This window comes from Lissotriton helveticus, chromosome 1_1, assembly GCF_964261635.1.
Source record: "Lissotriton helveticus chromosome 1_1, aLisHel1.1, whole genome shotgun sequence".
NCBI lineage: Eukaryota > Metazoa > Chordata > Amphibia > Caudata > Salamandridae > Lissotriton > Lissotriton helveticus.
In genome coordinates, this window is record NC_136057.1 from 399,867,361 (window position 1) to 399,882,927 (window position 15,567).

The 15,567-nt window shown below is 42.9% G+C and overlaps 1 protein-coding gene across 1 annotated transcript in view; it reads right to left on the bottom strand.

The window, feature by feature from the left end:
- The window catches only part of LOC144762279 (potassium voltage-gated channel subfamily KQT member 1-like), an 862,620-nt gene that overhangs the window by 120,319 nt on the left and 726,734 nt on the right, over positions 1–15,567 (bottom strand). The window contains exon 6 of the mRNA XM_078647419.1: positions 4,385–4,525. Coding sequence (XP_078503545.1) covers positions 4,385–4,525 — 141 coding nt within the window. The remainder of the gene's footprint in view (positions 1–4,384; positions 4,526–15,567) is intronic.

Genomic DNA, 15,567 nt, shown 5'->3' on the forward strand with positions numbered 1-15,567 from the left:
ATTTCCTCCATCAAGATGGGTACTACTAGGCATTGTATATCTGATAGATGTTAGTTGTTGGGATTGGTTACTGGGTATGTGGAGCAGATCGTAGGCCAAATTCTTTATTTTAGATCCACAAATACGTATATTAAGGATGGAGTCTATGATGAAACCCTAAGTAAAGCCGGACGATACGTGAGTAAAAGTGATGTTGTAGGGTTTAAATTATTAAAGCCCAAATTAGATGTTCAGAGAGGGTCTGCCAAAGTGCAAGGCTACTTTCTGTATTTTCAGGGAAATTGCAGTCATCTGTATTTCGTGGTTTGTTGGAAATGGCATTTACCTTGCTAATTTTCTTCGCAGGTAAGAGACCTTGAGATATAAATGGTGACATTCACATTTTGATAGACCATCATTCCTCACTCACTTGAGATTAGTCTGATCAGTGGCTCTAAACATAGACTGGGCATTGTAGGCAAGGTTTTACACTCCTACAGTTCTCTGCACACTACTGGAAGCATGTGGCACCTTAGAGATTTTCATTTTCACCTACATAGGTTTAGGAAGTCTTCCACTGCTGTTAGAATGAAGAATCATTTTTCTTGCAACTAGTTTTGTGGTTGTGTGGAGCTGGGATTTACTAAGGGGAACAGCTCTATGGTTTAAACACTATAGTAAAGTGGATGTTCATATCAGAATGATGTTTTTTTAGTACTAGCAGTAGTACAGGTTAGTTCCTCTTTAATTTGTTGAGAAGTTCAAGTGCTGTGCTGATCCCATGAGGTTTCTCATATGTTTGAATTAATAGGAGGTGGAGCTGCAGTAGGGGCTATTTTACCCTGGTGAGTATTGAATTCCCACAGGAATATGTTTGGTTTACGCGGTTGGGAGGGTAGTTTGCTGGAATACATGGGTGAAGAGTGTATTTCAGTGATTTGGTGGAGTCTTTGAAGATGGTTACTAGTTCTTCTCGAATTGGTTTATTGTTTCTTGGCTAAGAAATTTTTCTAGAACCAGAATGAAAGTATGTGTGGTCTGTGAGCAACATGTCAAAATTAGTTGATGAGATCAGCAATTTTAAGTAGTATTGAGCTACAAATAGGTTGAAGTTGAATGGGGCATGAGTAGCTGGTTTATCTTCTCCATCTAAAAATAATAATGAGACAAAACATCTAGCTTATTTTGCATCTTGAAAGGATTATTGTTGCGCTGGATGTCAGGGAGGGTGCATCATTCACCTAGCACTATGAGGTCTCGGCACTCCTTGGCACTAGATGCAATGTGAATGTATTTATTTTATTGTTGAGTAGTAGTGGATATATTGCAGTAAGCAAAACGGTGTTGGCTGAACCTCACCAGCCTTATGAGAAATCAAACAACCATCCAATAAATTTGAAATGAATCTAAACCTAACTAGTTTCAATCTAGAAAAGCACCAGTTAAGGCCGACTACACTGCAGAGAGTAAGTAAATATAACTACTTATTGAAAAGGCTCAAAACTGGATATTGCCTCAATGATAGTGATGATCTTTTGGCCCACTAGTTTGCTTTTCAAAGGGCCAGGAGGTGGTGGTGGGGGGGGTTGGGGGTGCGGAGAGGGAGGAACACGCTAAGCTTGCATGAATAGATGGCAAAGTCCTGTTCGGAACATACTGACAGATTTTCTCTTGTCAATGAACAGTCGTTATGCAAGTATATATTAATTATGACCAATATCATAGAAAATAATTGTAGTAATCCAACATTGTGGTCAGTATGAGGAATAGGAAGACCCATGTGAGTTGGAATCAAATGTATGATGGGACCACGATAGAAGAATAATAGGGTCTGCATGGAATGAGAAAGTTAGACCCTAATAGATGACCATGAGCAAATTTAGGCAGAAAACTTGCAAAATAATCAAGTGGCTAATCCTCAAATGATCCGACATACTGAAGGGTGAATTACGATAATTACAAATTTAAATCTGAAAACGTGCACAAGGATAACAGATAGGGAGGGTGATATTGAAGTGTAGTCAATATAAAAACCTACTCTAAGGTATCAAGAGGATCAAAGTGATAAGAAGAGCTGAAGATTGGCTTTTAAATAATGCCTGCAGACAAGATACAATATAAGAGGGTATTCTGATTAGGTATTGTATTGTGAGCCACCGTGTTAAAAGCGTCCAAAAGGGTCTTGATCTAACATCTTATTCATCAAGTGCAAGAGCTGTCTCTGTGATCTTGCATGTCAGCCCCTCTTGAAACATTCTCTTCCAAACCACCAACAGACTACGGAGCAAAAAATTACCCCAAATGGCAATGCAGAAGCATGAGGTCACCACTAGCCGAAGTGAACAGGAGTTAGAGCGACTCCCAGGAATGAAAGCTCTGAGGTGAGACTGGAAAAGATTACCACTGGGAAAAAAAGAGTGGCTTTACCAATAAAAGGACTGTTCTATATATTCGCAACTATTGAGGATGCTTTGTTTGGGATTTCCTGTGGTCTGTGTGTGGGAGTCTAACCCAATAATTTACAGAACCCAATAATTTACACCCCCAGGTTTTTTTTACCTCAGGCAGTCAGGCTCCGTGGTTTTTGTTGATCTAACAATAAGAAACACCTCCTTCCTTAACAATAAACATGCTAAATAGCAGAGTTAAAATCAAATAGAAACTGGGACCACTCAATAACTAAATTCTAGATCATATATACATTAAAAAGGTTTATTTGGGAATTTTTAGTATAAGTGATACAGAAAATTGCTTTAATTGCCTTGAAGGCTCAGATACAGAACTCAATATCAGAAAATAGACTAATAATGCCTATTTAAGTTAAATCTCTGCAGATTCTAAGTGTCAAACTCATAGAGAGTACTAACAGCATTTTGGGGGAGAAAAGAAAGTCTCAAGTAAATCGGACAGAATGGAAAATGAGAAGTCGCTGCCAAACCTTCAAAACTAGGGTTTTTAAATGCATTTTATGCATAAACAATTAACAAGACTATAGATTCAGCATGACTTGATGACGGTTAGATCACATTGGGCAAATCAAAACTAAAATCGTAATAGTTAAATCTCTTAACAATAACTCATTTTTTAAGGTAAAATACATCTTCAGCAACTGAAATCTGGACATGTAGAATATAGCATGAAACAAATCTCAAACAAAGGCTCATACAACTATGTTCTTCTGCTGGTTTACATCAGAACTTCCAGCGGAAGTCCTTCAAAATGATACATAGAGGACACGGTGGAAAGTTCCATTCACAATACACACTTTCTAAGGGCAGTTGACATCTATGTCACAGCACTCTGTGCTTTACAGAAAACTTGCAGAGGGTCACTGATTGGGAGAGGAAAATGAGCAGGATCAAGATGAGCAGAACACCAGTAACTGCATCCATTTGATAAAATTACGTCTTGCACGATAAATGTGGCTTTACTGTACTGCATTATTAATCACACTTCTAAATAATATAATTAGGCAGTTTGAAGTGCAACATCATTAGTTGATGGGTTTCAACCATTTACTTCATTAAAATACTAATTTGCACACTTAATATGTCACCCAAATTCCACATTAAAAAAAACTTTGACATGCCCACCCCTGCTCCTGGTGTGTCATGTAGATGAGCCTTCTTTGCAGTGCCCGGACAATGCATGGTCAACAACAGTCACAGACAAGTTTGTTACCAACATTCTGCTCAGGCACCCTGCCACTCATAACAGCCAAGGAGGAGACTGGTGTACAAAGAGTGTGGGATAGAATTTGAAGGCTTGTGAAACAACCACAAAACTCCCTTGAACATATGTAGTTGATGGGTAATTTAGGTGAACTCTAAGGAAACTTACAAATCTCACATAGGCAATGGAGAATAAGCAGACAGGTCTGAAGTCAAGTGTTTCTCACTAGCAGGCCTTCATTCTTATCTCAAAAACGAGTTGGACCTCTGATATTTGTGCTGAGGTAAAAGGGACATGTGTGTGTGCCAGACATCTAGATCACCAGTCTGTTCTAGTGGAGTTGTCAGGTTGGAGTCACACAGATGTAGATGATAGAAGACCCGGTGACCAATAGGTTACCAATAAATTTGCTGCAGGCTACAATTCCTTTACAGGTGCCAACACACATGAAACATTCCCACTGATGTGTATTGCCTTTTGTACAATGCACTTTGGCTCTTGCCAGCATACAGTGTAGAGGCAGCACACAAAGTGTGAGCATGGGTTCCTTGCTCATCGGCAGCAAAAGTATCTTCTTCCAGAATGAGCTGCTTCTTCATTCTCCCCTTCTTTTCCACCATCAGGTTTACCTCTTTCTGTGCATGTATTTAATACTTACATTAAAGAATAATATCCTTCGAATCAAGTAATGAGGAAACCTTAAAATCCTGCCATGCTTGTACTAGATACTCACCACACCCCACCACAAGGCATCAGCATAGCTAGAAAAGCCAGTCTTCCCTTCCTCATCCACAGCATCCTTTTCAGCAAGATAGACAAAATATGAAGAGAATATTAGCCCCAGAAATCCAATGTAGAGTGTTGTGATGAGTTCCTGTTAAGAACAAAAGAGAAGTCCTTTAAATCTTTAGGTATGATTTAAGCAAATTAAAACACATTTCATCACCCTACAAGTAGGTGCTATACTAAATATACAAATCCAATGTATGAAATCCAATCTATTTTACAAGTACATTATTAAAATATGAAGTAAGACAATGATCGGGAAAAAAAATAAGGAAAACATAGGCATTGCAGTAAGACAGGAAGAGTAGAAGGCCAAGCATCAGAACCCTTTTCAGAGGGCCTCTGGGCACGGAGGGGCTATTGGGCCCAACCAGGGGAGTTGAGACCTTTTACTTCTGATGTCCCAAGGACAACCTACTATTGAATCTGAGCAACTGGGCCAAGTATCACTTCTGCACTTGACTCTCAGGGTTGCGTGGTCAGAGTAGTCCAAGCTTCCCTCAGGGGCAGGTGTGGATACAGCGTAGGGAATACAGCTCGGAACTCACATGCACACAGCAACAGCAATAAATAATTGTCCAGCCAAATACTCAGTTTTATGACACAAGGAAAGTATTTTATTTCTACTGCTATCTACACAAAGGAAAAATATGACATCCACAAACAATTACACACCCTCCCCTGAGGTCAGGACTCTAATGTCTCCTTGGTGCTTCCCTGTACCACTCATTCCTTGCATTAGGGATTGTGGTTATACACCATTCACTACTGATAACATCCAGGGTATGCCCTAGTAGTAATCCAAGTATCAAGAGTGTACTCCGTCTCTAACTTTAAGGCAATAGTGTTCCAAAGCTTTCGTGCTAAATTACCCCCACAGAGCCGAATAGCTCAAAACTAGGCCTGGGCGGAGTTCATGGAGTTCCGCTACACGCGAAGTGACCCAAAAACATTATCGCACTATGCGGAGTTCCGCAAGCGTCGGAATCCATTAGATCATTCCGTTCAGGTTGATTTTTAGCGCGGGGTGTTTGCCCCACGCTGGAAAATCAGTGCGAACGACACTGTGTGAAGCGTAAGAGGGCTTTGCTTCTTTCTGCTGCTTGAGTGGATGTTCTACTTCAGAGGCAGCTTCCTCCACGTGAACTGAAGGTTTCTCAATGCCAGCGGTAGCTGCCATCTGCGACTGCCTGCATCAAGAAATCTCACCGGGTGGTTGTCTGGCGTAAGATTTTCCTCACTTGCCAACTTAACGTTGGCAAGCCTAAGCAAAAAAAAACTTGCATTTTTCGGACCTCTGTGCGCTACGTGAAGTGGGAAAAACTCTGCAAACTCCGCGATCGGGGCAGAATTTTATGCCCAGGCATACTCAAAACAAGTCTTACCCACACCAGCAGTGTAAAGCGTTAGGAGCTCCGGAGTGTGCCACGTCCATGGGAACTCACTGCAGCTGCAGCCAAGTTCAGGATACCCAGATGGCTGCACCCATCCGACGCAGAGTCTCTCACTCGCGGTTGTGCTCTTGAGGTGATCGGGGGCTTTCTGCAGCTCCTCCTGTGGGTTAAGTGTTCACTCGGCTCCTGATTGGGTTTGGCTATGACAATCCTGTCTTGGTTCACTCACCTGGGTAAAGGTGCACAGGTGCTTCCACGGTGTCCTTACTTATCTGGTTGGGAGTTTGGTGGGGTAAGAACAAGTGGCAGTCCTTGGTGCTCCCTGTAACCATCTCTGATATAGGGGCTCCGGCCTGATCAGCATGTTGATGTACTCTATGGTGGCCCCATCTATCATACGGGGTCACTGCCTTGCCACCACATAGGGCTATAGCGCTTACTGCACAGCAGTGTTTCCTGCGGCAGCTTTCCTGGCATTCAGGTCACCGCCACGCTACCTCAAAATGCTTTGGCTATTACAGCACTGCAGTCATTTCCATGTTAGCACTTCCTGGCATACAGGATCGCTGCCTTACTACTACACATGGGATCCTGGCCAGTCAGTACAGCATGACAAATGGATGTTTTGCTGCACCCTTCTCCTGGCATACAGGGGTCGCCAACTCTGTCCTGCACAGGACAATGACTCGATTGGAGCAGCAGCTGTTTCTTCACACTTAACAAAGGGAGTCCACTTGACAGGGCTCTCCATTGCACCTCACACCCTCTAATACTCTCCTGTTTCTCACAGGGAAAACTGGTCTTGGCAAGCAGGCATGCAGGCACTGGTGCTCTTGGCACCAAGGCAGGGGGCCTTGGATTACCTGGGTGATGTCCCCTCACCCAGCAGGGAGGCTGGCAGGCCTTGGTCCCCAGTTCTGATTACAGGCAGAAATCTTGCAGAGCTACAACTCCTCACACAGCCCATCTGGCTGCTTAACAGATAACAATTTCTGGGGTCTCCACCTCCCCTTCTTATAGTCCATTTCCAGACACCAAATGTGAATTAGGGTCTCATTCTTTATGTTTTGGTTATGCTTCTTTTGAAATGCCCACTCCTCTGCTTCCTCTTCATCTTGAAAACCAGTTTGTCAGGGCAAAAGTGTCTCTGAAGCTGATAGTGTTATACAGTTTCCACTAAATAGGTAGGACTGTTTATTTGGATGACAGAACCTTCAGAATGTAGGGACTGAGCCTATCTATACCACCAGAGAATGTCGGCCCAATTCTTAGCTAGCTCACAGTGCCTCATCTGAACCCCCAATCTTCGTAGGGTGGCAGATGAATTTGGCAATCTCGATCATGAAACTCTGATCCTACAAGGGAATTGTGTAAGCATATCTTATACGAATAAAGTTTTCAGTACATTTATTGAAATAATTGTAGTCTTGCACAAAAAGAATGCGCTGCAGTAATGTGGCAGATAAAACAAAGCAAGTAACCAGTATTATGAACATGATGAAAAGAATAAACAGTCCAACTATGGCAGTCTGCTTTCTATATATTTCTACCTATTACTGCCCCTATTGTGAGAGCATAGTGGGTGTACCCTCTGCCCGATCTCTTGGATTAGCCTGAGCCCCTATACCGGGATAACCTGGCCAGTGAATTGACCTGAAGTGAAATTGGCAATTCTTCTCTGCAGGATAGAAGATCAGCGTCAGCAGAGCTGCATGTCGAACACAGGATACATTCCAGGTAACCCTGGGCAGAGCTTGCGTAGTGGTACCCCGCGGAATTTCACTGAGTTATTGGAAAACTCTGTGAAATTCCACGGAGTTCCGTGGCCTAGTGGAGTCACTCTTTGCCCACCCACCACCGGCTCCCCCTCCTGCTAAACACCAGGATCCCCATGCCCCCTCCCACTAACCCCCCGGCCCCTGGCCCCACTCCCATGTAGTAAGGCCTGCTAGCTGCTCCTGACTCCACTCGTCTTCCGCTGCTCCGCTTCAATTAACAGGAAGAATTGCAGTGCGCATGGCGTACTGCGTGAAGGCATGCCTGACCCTATCATGGGATTTCATAGGGTCAGGCATGCCTTTACGCAGTACGCTATGTGCACTGCAGTTCTTCCTGTAAATTGAACCAGAGCAGAGGAAGCCGCTCCCAGCAGCACCATTAAACTCCGCTGCAATTGCGGAGTTTCGGAAAACTTCGCACTCCAAAAGGAGTGCGGAGTTCTAAAACTCCGCAAACTTCGCTAGCTAGTTCTTCCTGTAAATTGAACCGGAGCAGCGGAAGCCGCTCCCAGGAGCGCCATTAAACTCTGCTGCAATTGCGGAGCTTCGGAAAACTTCGCACTCCAAAAGGAGCGAGGAGTTCTAAAACTCCGCAAACTTCGCTAGCCGAGCGGAGTTAACCGCCCAGTCTTAGTTCCAGGACAGTTGTGACCGGAGTGTTCCTCTGACCAGGAAAATGGCAGTGTGACCATTTAGATAATAAAAACCACACTGTGTTAGAGGTACAGCTCTGATGTAATGATATGTCTAGATGTTAGAAGCTGTCTAAGGCAATACTATGATATTATGTTCTGTGCTCCTAGCCTTGAACCGAATGTACTGATTACATAGCGAGAAAGGCTTTCTAAAAACAAGCTACATGTACATAATAATATTGTGCAAGCCAAACATGTAAAAATAAAATTGCTAAAATGATGTCTACAAAAATGTGTAAAATATAAAACTAAAATCGAGAACCAAAGTGGGCCCAATAGTCTCACAACACAGGCCATGGGACTGACTAGAGATCACACCTGGATGTCAACCACAGTGATATGTGCATCTGAAGGTTAGCGGAGGGCCCACAGGCCCCCTCTTTATGATTCTCTTATCATCCCTATCTCTTTCATGAGATGTGCCCATGTACCCTCTCATTAAACCACAGAGCACCCTTTGATGTGTACGGGGGAGGTCTGGCCCTTCCCTCCCCTCTGTGTGTCCCATCCAGCTTAATGGAATGTAGCAATACACAAATCTGCATGGGGGATCTCTCTACCCCCTTTCCATGTTTCACCATGTAGGTTTGGGTCTCCCAAAATGGAACCTATGTATTGCACCATTCAAAGGCACACATACACCCAGCACATGTAGATAGCATTACATTCATGCACCGCCCAGCACTGTATCGTTCATGCACTGTACCACTCATATTCACACATACAACTAGCATAAGCTAGCTTCGCTGATGAGGGGTGTGACCCCGAAACTGGTCCCAGGATGCTTGTTTCCGGTCTAGTGAAGACTGGCTTGGCAGTTCGGGCTGGACTGTTGCCATGAGGAATAGGGTCAAGACTGATTTCCTTAAGGCTGGGTCTAAACTGGGGTGGTGAAGTGAGCTAAAGAACAATGATGGATTCAACCCAGATCTGTGACTGGGGATGAGTGTTTGAAAAGTTTCAGCGCTCCCTTAATCATCTCCGTGTGTTAACTTACTAAAAGTGGCATTTTCAGATATGTGACTCAAAATCCGACTTTAACATAAAGGAGGGTTTTAAATTACAATTTAATTTGTGTGTAAACATGACATTTCTACTTGTTTCCACTCAAAAGTTATCACCTATTAAATGTAATAAGGTAACCCAATGTCATCCTATGGGAGAAGTAGGCCTCACAATAGTGAAAAGACATTAAAACCTGCCCTATGGGCCTACCCTAGGGTTGACTTATATGCATTAAAAACGGAGGTTTAGGCCTTGCAAAAGATTTATTTTGCCAGGTCAAACTGGCAGTTAGAAACTACACACACATGCTGCAATGGCAGTCCTAAGTAAAGTTTTCAAGGGCTACTTTAATAGATCACATAATAACTGCTGCTGGCCCACTAGTAGCATTTAATTTACAGGTTCCAGTTACTTGTAGTACTACTTTACTGGGTATTTATAAGTAAATTAAACGTGCCAATTGAGTGCAAGCCAATTACACCATGTTTAAAGGATCGAGCAGAAGCACTTTAGCACTGGGTAGCAGTGGCAAATTCAGCAAAACAGGAGTGAAGGCAAAATGTTAGGGGTAAAACCACACTAAGGATTTCAGGTCTAACACCCACTATTGCTTGAGTTGTCTTATGGAAAAAAGAAAAACAATTTATAGCTGGGACTGCTCTCCTTGCAGTTGAATCTGTGGCTGCTGGTGAAAGTGCATACTACTATCTTATTGGAATACCTTCAGGCAATGCTTAATTTGAGCAGGTGGTTTCCGGTCCTCTGCACCAACACTTAATTGTCAACACCGGGGCTTGTGACAGTCTGCCACAAGGTGACGCTGTCTGGATAATTTAGAGATGAACACTCAACATTTACTATTAATTTAATATACATGAAAAATTACTATTACCTGCCACCAAGCCATGCTTATAGCTTTGGAGGCCTGAATTAGTCAGAATTGTCAAACTTGGGGGAGTGGGATGGTTAGCAGCTGTGTTGTTACTACTATTGGCAAACACAAGGAGAGAGACAATGTGTGGTGCAAGCTGACAAGAGGCCTGGCACTTATTTATTTTTTTACAAATTAAGCACTGCCTCCAGGCCTGATATGCCATTGCAGGTAAGGGGTGACCCAAAACAAGTTTGTGGACCTGGGTAACGTTCAATATAGAAAAACAATGGTCCTCAAACCAATCAATCACAATCGCAAAATCAATTTACAATTCTTAATTTTGAGCTAAAATCAATTTACGCTCTTCATAAGGAACAATACTTCAACATAAGAATTTTTACAATGAAAAAAGGGATGTGCAGGAACTGAACTTCATATGAAACAAAACAGATTTATTTTCATTAATAGAGTTAAATCACTGTACATTTGTGAAGGTTGCTCCAGAAGGGAACGTGCAAAGAAGGGGGGGTGCTCGAAAGTTGGGGGGTGGGGAAATTATTCTCAGAGTAAAGAAAAAGTAGAAAGGTTCAGTGAGAGAATGATCAAACGTATTAATCGTAGTGTCCTGTCCCAATACTATTTTACATAGTCTATTCACATTAATTTGTACAATCACAGATTGTAATCATATGTGGCACGTAGTAAGGATAGGCTGGGTGGGTCCAGGTACAAGGGTATATGATTGTCGACGTATCGAGGGGTGGTGAGTTGGGTTGCAGTATCTCCTTCACATGTTTCTGTTGTTTTGTTCCTTTCATAAGGAAACTATTAATGGGTACAGCCCACCCATAGTGTTAGAGTTCTGGGGGCGTGTTTTCTCTTCACAGTGCCTTGCCCTGCTTTGCGGTGCATGGTTGGATGCTTCTTTTGCATCTTTTGCATCTTTCATGAGTTTATGTTTCACATGTCTTGTCATGTGATGGTGTCGCACTTTGTTCTTGTGAGCTTATCCTTCTTGAATCATTTTGATTTGTTTCTAATATTAGAGATAGAGATTGGGTGATATTTCGTGTGTATCTATTCATTCTTCTTTCCTCCTTTGTTTAGTCTTCGTTCCCTTTCATGGTGTGGTGTTTACTTGCATCCATGGGTTCTGGGCTATTTTTTTCTTTTGTACATTGTTATGCATAGTTGTTTAATTTTGGTATTGTTTATTTAATTTTCAATTTTAAGGGGAGAAGATATGTAATATCCTGTTGTTGTGTTTTTACCGTTCCTGTGTACCTGGTTCCTAGCTGCTCAGCCAGTGTGAGTGTTCTGTATGGAATGTTGGTGTGATGGACATGCTTGGAATGCTTGGGTGCCTAGTGTGAGTGTTGACAGTTGAAGATGGGCTGAGCAGCAGGGAGGCTGCTCCTGGAGGGGCTGTGTACATGATCTTCACAACTTGTAACTTGTAATAAATCTACATGAAACTACATCCTGGCCATGGACATCATTACTACGGAATTCTCCATTTGAACTTGATTGGACTGTGTTATATTTATGAGGTAGAAAGTTACGCATTAATGTTTTGAAATATAAGTGGGTGAACATGAAGGAAAAATGTCACCAGCAGAATTCATTGCAGTGCATCTTGTCTACAAATGTGCTCTGCGGTGTACTTACTGGGAGTAGCAGTTTCAGTAGGATCCTGCGGGGGAGGCCAGTGCCATTGAAGAAACATGTAGCACCAGTGGGTGAGTGGAGGTAGAAACATTCAGGGCACTCGAACGTATTGTTTTCAGAAATTAACCACTGAGGTGTGTGTGTGTGAAGTCCTGAGGCTGTCCAATGTCAAACGGTATTCACCCAAGTCACAGGGAGGTATTGAAGAAGGTCAATAAAAGCTGATGCGAGTAATACAGCCCTGAGTAGGACTTGCACGGTCCTGGAATGGTGCAAATTATGCATATGCAATTACCGCTGGCATGTAGGAGCACCCCAACAGTACCGTGCAATTTTGAGTGAAATCCATTAGAATGGGTAATAACTATGCAGACGCAATTACGGTGTGGTGTCCTCCACCAGTGGTTCCTAAACTTTTGACTCCTGAGACCCCCATTGAGTCACTACTGGAAGCCAGGTACCCCCAAGCAATTTGTACTGTTTACATTTCAAACATTAAAACAGTCATTTGCAAAAAATACACAAACAAGTGCACACCAAATACTTAGATTACTAAAGATTATTATTTTATTTAGAAAAATTTGCAAAAATCAAAGGTTGGTGTTGTATCCCGGCGACTAACTTTTAAATTATTGGTTTTATTTCACGGTATGAGGCTCCTGCTCCGGCCAGGGCCGGACTGGAAACCCAAAGCAGCCCTGGCAAATGTTGTCAGACCAGTCCCCATACGGTGCACACCAAGTGCAGGCAGTGAGCCTGGGGCTTTTGAGATCCATGGATCACAGTTTGGGAACCACTTTTCCACATTGTAGTCCCTATTCCAAGGTTTAACACATACATTTACCATGTAGGTCAGTGGCCTCTGTGTGGGATGGTGTTGGAGGGGAGGGGATGTGGGAAGTAGGGGACAGAAGGGGCAGATGACTTCTGGCAGTAGGAAGAATCTAATGTTTTCCAGTGCCCGAAAAAATAAGCAAGGGATGAGACTTGGCTGCTGCAGGCAAAGTCTCATGCGATTTTAGCAAGCAGAATTACCGCCAGGCAGAATTACTGCCAGGCAGAATTACGACCAGGCAGAATTTCCACCAGGCAGAATTACTGCCAGGCATAATTACCACCAGCCAGAATTACCGCCAGGCAGAATTACTGCCTGGCAGAATTACCACCAGGCAGAATTACTGCCAGGCAGAATTACCGCTAGGTAAAATCGAGTCTGGGAGTTTCAACACTTGGGAAAATCGGGAGTAGAAATGTCAGCCCGCAGCAATTTATTTCTGCCTGACTCATAATGAGGGAAATACCACTCTCTCACATGTGCCTCATCTCATAGAGCATAACACAAACAAACCCTTTCCCCTGGTCTTAGAGATCTCTTCATGCATGTCTTGTCAAAGAAATTTAAATTTACGACTACAAACTTGTAGGTAGGCAAGGGTCATAGTCTTAAAGAGGATTTGTTAACACAATTCCTGTTTTGTCTATTCTTTCTCTTTTCTTTTCGGGACAGTAGGTGTTAAGCTTTACAAAAGTAAGCAGTGTGTGTTCTTGGAACAGCACCACAGACAGTGTGGAAATGAGTGCGAAAAGTGCCCTGTGCCCTATGTCGTAAGTCCATCCTCTAAAAGAGGATGGATTGGTTTATTGGGAACGCTTTTATGGAAATCAAAGAAGGCCCCAACAGAGCGAGTAAAGCGTACAAATCGATTTGCTACGCAAGGTATCCATGAGCATTTCCAGTCAAACATGATTCCCAGGTAAGGAAAGTTGGTAGCCTGATCAATGCACATGCCCTTGATGCAAAAGGAGCCTTCTGTAACCATTCTGGAACCACATAACATTTATTTGGTTTTAGAGAAATTGTTTTCCAGGTCTAGATCATCCATAAAGGATCCAAATGGCTGATTAAAGACCTCAGACCATTTGGAATGTGGGACATCAAGACAGCATCATCTGCAAAAATCAGAGCCAGTACTAAAATCGACTTAATCTTACGCAAATCCTTCCCTAGGGTTGGCAGACATTCATTTAGGTCATTAATAAAGAAGAGAAACAGGATAGATGCCAGGACACAGCCCGGGTGCATATCTTTCCATGGGTCCAAAAAGTTGGTGCATTTGCCACCTAACCCCTATCAAATAGTTGCACATAATCCACAATGTAAGGCCCGAAGAAATACAACCAAACCATCATCGAGCCCCAGGTCAGACAAGATGTTCCAAACCTTACTACGGTTGACTCTGTCGAAGGCGCTGCTTAAATCCATTAATGTAAGAAGCAGCATTCCCCCTTTGGCAATAGTATACTCATTAATAATTAAGTGGCAATTGTTCAATGGTGCCAAGCACTTCTCTAAACCCAAATTGCACAGGGGAGATTACTATGTTGAGGCTAGCGCAACTCTCGATCCTTTTGAGGACAATGTGCCCTATATGCTTGACAATTGAGTCTAGTAAAGAGAGAGCACAGGGGGCCGCTGATGGCGGTGCCATTGGTCATGTTGGTGATAACAGGTGCCCAGAACCCGATGTTCTCCTTGATTAGGACAATCAGCACCTCGTCACACCTGGGTGCCTTTGTCGATGGGTTTGCGCTATTTGCCTCCCATCCCTCGGTTAAGTCAAATTAAATAGACAATGAAAAGGATGGGGGGTGAGTCTTCGGGACTACAATCCATGAAGTTCAAATAGGAATAGATAGCTTTAAAATGATTAACCAAACCTTAGCACTGATGTTTGATCCCAAACCATCAGTCAGGGCTTCTGGGATTTTAGGACTAGTAATAATTTTCCAAAAGCTGCACATATCCTATACTGCAATAGCTGCAACCAAGTTGCCCCACATTTCTATTTTGGCTGCCCACTTTCAATCCTGATTTGCTTTTTGCATCTGACTCGGCAGGACACCAATTTAGTCCTATCCATGGGGACACACTTGATGACTTCACATAGCCGCTTGTTAGCAAACCTACACTACAGGTTGTTATTTATTTGCACCGAGCACAAAAGGCTGCTTTTAATGTTATCAATCAGGGAATGGAAAGCTAGGAGAGCATCACTGGTCAGGGGTGTCAACAAAAGATAATCCAAAAATAAGAGTAGGTTAGATTTGGTCACCAAAGTGACTAAAGGGAAAAGTTTCGAAAAATCAGCATCCTGCCACCTGAGCCTTAACCCTTGATCATGGTAGGAAATGCCTGTTGTACTAACCAGAGTGGGAGAATTGATAATTAGCGGAAGATGGAGGGACGGCTCAATGGGGTTCTGGTCGCTAAAAGCACTTGACAAGATGGCTACAGAATGGACAAACATTAATTCCCTTCCCAATAAGGGAAGAAACCAGATTATAATTGATGGTTGAACTCCGCCTCCTCCCAGAGAAGGTGCGACTAGCAGACTCGATGACCCCTTGTAGATCCATAGTGTAATGCAACCCAAGGTCAAGTATGCAAAATTACAGTTATTGCCAGAGAGACCCACAGCGTTATGAAATTTGATAATATAAATGTTTAATTGATTAGGGTGTACCACCCATAATATTTGTATCCCTGCATGCTTTATAGGCACCGGAAAGTTCCTAAAATTGCACGTTGAGTAAACAAAAAACATTAGGCCTCCGCTGGCTCTACCCCTGTAAGATCTATGGGCTGGCACACAGAAACACTGATAACCATTCCAGATGAGGTGATCCAAACACCAAGTCCCATGTAGCAGAATGAG